This window comes from Cibotium barometz, chromosome 2, assembly GCF_041138505.1.
Source record: "Cibotium barometz isolate CiBa-2024 chromosome 2, ASM4113850v1, whole genome shotgun sequence".
In the NCBI taxonomy this organism is placed as follows: Eukaryota; Viridiplantae; Streptophyta; class Polypodiopsida; order Cyatheales; family Cibotiaceae; genus Cibotium; species Cibotium barometz.
The window spans coordinates 32,254,002-32,258,484 of record NC_141047.1 but is presented as its reverse complement, the minus strand read 5'-3'; the positions used below and the strand labels follow the sequence as shown (position 1 = coordinate 32,258,484).

Sequence of the window (4,483 nt, the reverse complement as noted above, 5' to 3'; positions counted from 1 at the left end):
AGGTGTACATTATTCCCATTATAGAATTCTTCTTTAAATCTCTCGTTTTGTATCAAATTAATCTTCCGAGCAAGGCAAGACTATGGTGAACCTTCACACACAAAGGCGCAAGTGCCCTAGCAGAAATGAGAGCTATGCATTCCATGAAGTTTGTGGTGGATGCTCCCATAGCCTCCATGTTATGGCCCAAGGAACATTAGGTTGCATTTTGAAAGGAAATGTTTTGAAGGGTGGCTTCACATATAAAGGATGCAAAAGCTTGAAAGCTTCACCTTCAAAACCATCAGCTTCTCTATTATAAATTCCCCCACCCACCATAGCCATCACTGCTCGCTCTCTCTCTCTCTCTCTCTCTCTGTCTCTGTCTCTCTCTCTGGCGCGCGCACTCTTGCTTTTCCTTTCTCTTTCTGTGATCAGATTTTGATCTTATACCGCGATTTTATTCAACGGGGTTCTCTGGTCTTCCGTATTTGGTACATTCCTTCTCTCTCCTCCGTGAATTGTCATGAATGGTTAGGGTTTCGTTTTGTTTTTTGTCTGCGTTGCGTGTTTTAAAGAAATAGGTTTCTTGCTGAGTCTGAAAGCAGTCTTGTTGTTGCCATGGATTCATCAGAAGACCATTGAAAACTTGCTTGTTTTTTGTGTTGGATATGGGGGAAATCTGCGTTGGATGTGGAAAAAGCTTGTGTCTAAAGAAAGGCTAATGAAGAAACCGCTTGATTGTGTGGGGAAATGTTTGCAGAAAGGAGGCTGTAAGAGATGTCCGCGGGCGGAGGTAAAGTCTGTGTGGGGATCGCCATAGCTGAGGGAAGAGCAGAAGCACAGAAAGAAGAACAGAAGCAGAAGCAGAGTACGAAGATGACAAAGGACGAGATGGTAACAGAAGAGAAGAGCAAGCATGGCGATGATGATGTGTCCCTGCGATGGGGTCAGTGCAAGCGGCCTAGGTTCGCAAAAGCCTGTGCAATCCAACCTGCTCAGAGATCAGATATGGCATGCGCACCTGATGCAAGAGCGGCAGACCATTTATCCCACATGCAATGGAAACCTGCTGCTGCTGAGATTTCAGCCAAAGGGGAAACAGAAAATAGGTGAGGCTCACTGAAAAACCATGCATGCCATCTTTGTTGTTTTCTTGTATGTCAAACTATTGCCTTTTTATATGTTTTTAAGGTTGTGATCTGAAATCCTATCTGTCTGTGTTTTGTTTTCTCTTTGGATGTGATCCGAAACCCTTCTAGGCGCTTCATTTTATGTATGGATCCCGACATCTGAAACCATATCTATGTGTTTTATTTGGATGGAAAAACCATACTTCTGTTTGTTTTATGTGATCTGAAACCATACTTATGCGTGTTTATGACTGTGATCTTTGTGTTTTGGTTGATATATGGACATCGTCTCAAACCCTGCATCAGTTTAATATTATACTTCTATGTGTTTTTTCCAAACACATGAATGCCACATACTATCATTTGGTTTCTTCATTACAAGAATGCGACCTGTGTGTTTTGATACATGGGCATCATCTCAAAACCTGCAACAACGTGTTTTATGCTCATGCTATTTGAAACCTGTCTTCTTCAATGAAACTTTTGTGTCTCATCTTTTATGAACAAAGTTGTTCCTAAATCCTACTTGTGTGTTTTCGTCATTAGATGAATGTGATTCTACTTTTAGGTGTTTCCAGAGATTATACCAGATTCTGCTTCTTTATGCTTTCTGTGTAATGTTGCCTTATTGTGTGTTTACATTGATACATGGACATCGTCACCATGTTTTCTGTGTTATGAAGCTAAAATTTATATTTTCTCTCATGTCTTGTCACAGTTGTATTGATCGGCAGTCTCCTCCCCTTGAGAAGCCTGACAAGGGTTGCGCTTCTAGAGAAAAAATTACTAGCAACAATCGGTCCTCTCCCCACAGAAATGGCCAGACTCGCAGAAGAACGGAACTGGAATCCTTGCATGACAAGCCCTTGATGATTGGGGATCTTAGCTTGGCAATCTCCAAAAGGCCTAAGCTCTTGATCTCCCTCTCTCACAAGGAGAAAGAGGATGATTTTATGGTCATGAAGGGCTCAAGACTGCCACAAAGGCCGAGAAAAAGGGCCAAGCATGTGGAGAAATTCGTGTCGGTAAGATCCCATCCCTCGACAAATAACTTATCTCGCATGTTTGGCTTCATGTCTCAGCATTAGTTTGCATGATGCATGTTTTCTAGTATGGAGTTGTATGTATCTTATACATTTTTGATTTGGTGTTTTCTCATTGCAGTATGTTAGTCCCGGAGCATGGCTTTGTGAAGTGACGTTAGATAGATATGAAGTGAGAGAGAAGAAGTGTTTAAGGAAGGTAATTGTATATGCTTTTTTCAGTGTGTATTTGTTTATGAAAAGATTTATTCGCTTCTTGTTGACCTCCTTTGCTCTAGTACCAGAATTGGACAGCCCACCACCACCACCAACACCACATCCATCACTAGTCTTGTCTTTCTTTTTTTGTTTGTTATATAGTGGTCTTGCTTCTGCTCGTAACTAATAGAGTGTGTCTATGCAGAAACCTACAGGCTTGAAGGCAATGGGGAGTCTGGATAGTGATTCTGAATAGGTGTTACCCTCACATGATGCGCATTCGGGTCTTATTTTTTTGGTCCTCACCAAACTGGCAAATTTTTAAGAGGCCAGTCATTATAGGCACTCTTGTTTGCCCTAATCTGTTTGTAAATAGCAGAGTTCTTGTCTCGAAGATCCTTTCCATGGTCAAACCGATGCCAGGATGGGCTTGTAACATGGAAGATCTTGCAGATGTATCATCACTTCCAGTATTCTCGGACACTCGGTAATGGTGCAGAATCGTGCTTCATTTTACAGTTTGGGCAATAGTTGAGCACACGCATTGATCAACCACTCTTTGTAAGGCTTATTTGCAATTACTTTGCTCTTTTAGTGTAATTCTTAGACAAGTCGCAAGTGTTTTGTCATTTTGGTTGAGATGGTGCTCTATTGGTTTTTGGGTAGCTGAATGTGACATGATTCATCAATCAAATTGCATCTCATAAGTTGCTTTCCTGTAATAATTGAAAAGGTTATGAAATCATCACAATTCCATTCTTAAACCTGTGTTGATTGATATATATTGTATACATGTTTCTGTAGTGCTGCGTAGGGATGAGCCATGTGAAAAACCTAGGATGTATGAATATCATTCAGCATAATTAATCAGATATTTACTATCCCTTTTGTACGAAGTATCCTTTCTCTACACTAGTAGTAAGGTCCTCCATGACCAATCACCAGAACTATCCAATATGGAACCATTAACAATCGAGGCTTAAGGCTTACCTCCCAGTCCTCCAGACTCGCTCCGAGTTGGAGGCCATAGCTACATCTTTGGAGAAGTTCCCCCGCAGTAAGACCTGGCACGGGCCATGCTCAACGATGTCAGACTAGATGATCGTAATAATTTATGAGCCTAGGTTTCACTCGAGACCTCGCTACATCCTCGGAGAAGCTCCCTCGCATTAAGACTTGGCGACCCATACCACCAGGCTACATCCTACAAGTGTCGTCTTGTGGTGAACAACCTTGATGGGCCATGCTCAACGATGTTAGACCAAATGATTGCAATAACTCATGAGCCTAGGTTTCATTTATATAGGCCATTGGGCTTTATAATTAGCCCCAATGCTTTTATAACCCTATAATTAGTTATAAGCCTACACTTATAAGCCTCTTCCCACATTAGGGATATCTTCCCATTAGGTGCCCCATGTTTTGCTTCCAACTTGGCCCTGCACTAGTGTGCACTTGGCTTGGATGTAACACTAGTGCACCTGGCTTGGATGTAATGTACTTGCCCCCTCAAGGACCATTGATGTTGAAGGGGCTTGGAGACTCATAGATTCTCACGTAGCCTTCCTTTGAGATCTCCACCTTCACTTAATCAAGTACTCATCATAAGCAAAATGTCTTGTACATTGATCCAAAACCGCTTGAAGTTCTTGGGGAATATATCTAGTTCGCTCTTCTCGAGCTAATTCTTGGATAGGAATAACCATGCTGGAATTGCTTGATCGTGCTTTCAATCTATTGACATGAAAGATGGGATGAACCATGATTTGTGATCTATCGAGGAAGTTCTAGGCAGTACGTAACATCACGAATCTTCCTTTTGATCCTAAACTGACCACAAAACCTTCCTTTTGATCCTAAACGGACTACAAAACTTGGAAAATAGCTTGTAATGTTTCTTGTATGCAACACCCAAAGTATCCATGTCTAAGAACTTGGGAGATCTTTTTTGGTTAGCGTAAGTTTGAGCTCGATCCTAAGCCGTCATTACACTCTTCTTGACATATCCTCAAGAAATCTCTCCTTGTTTGATCTTTGGATTTTACCCAATCCTATAGTAATCGGTGATTGAGGTTGAAAACCATACACAAGCATAAAAGACTAAAGCCTACCGTTGAATGCTTATTAGTG

The 4,483-nt window shown here is 41.4% G+C and overlaps 1 protein-coding gene across 1 annotated transcript; it reads left to right on the top strand.

Annotated features, from left to right (window-relative positions):
- The first annotated feature begins 314 nt into the window (after positions 1-314).
- On the top strand, positions 315-2,964 carry LOC147640949 (uncharacterized). The gene is made up of 5 exons (XM_086809293.1): positions 315-473; positions 743-1,091; positions 1,831-2,137; positions 2,277-2,354; positions 2,559-2,964. Exons 2-5 carry the CDS (start codon positions 760-762, stop codon positions 2,607-2,609), a joined length of 768 nt encoding a protein of 255 aa, XP_086665419.1. The 5' UTR covers positions 315-473; positions 743-759; the 3' UTR covers positions 2,610-2,964.
- Positions 2,965-4,483: the final 1,519 nt, after the last annotated feature.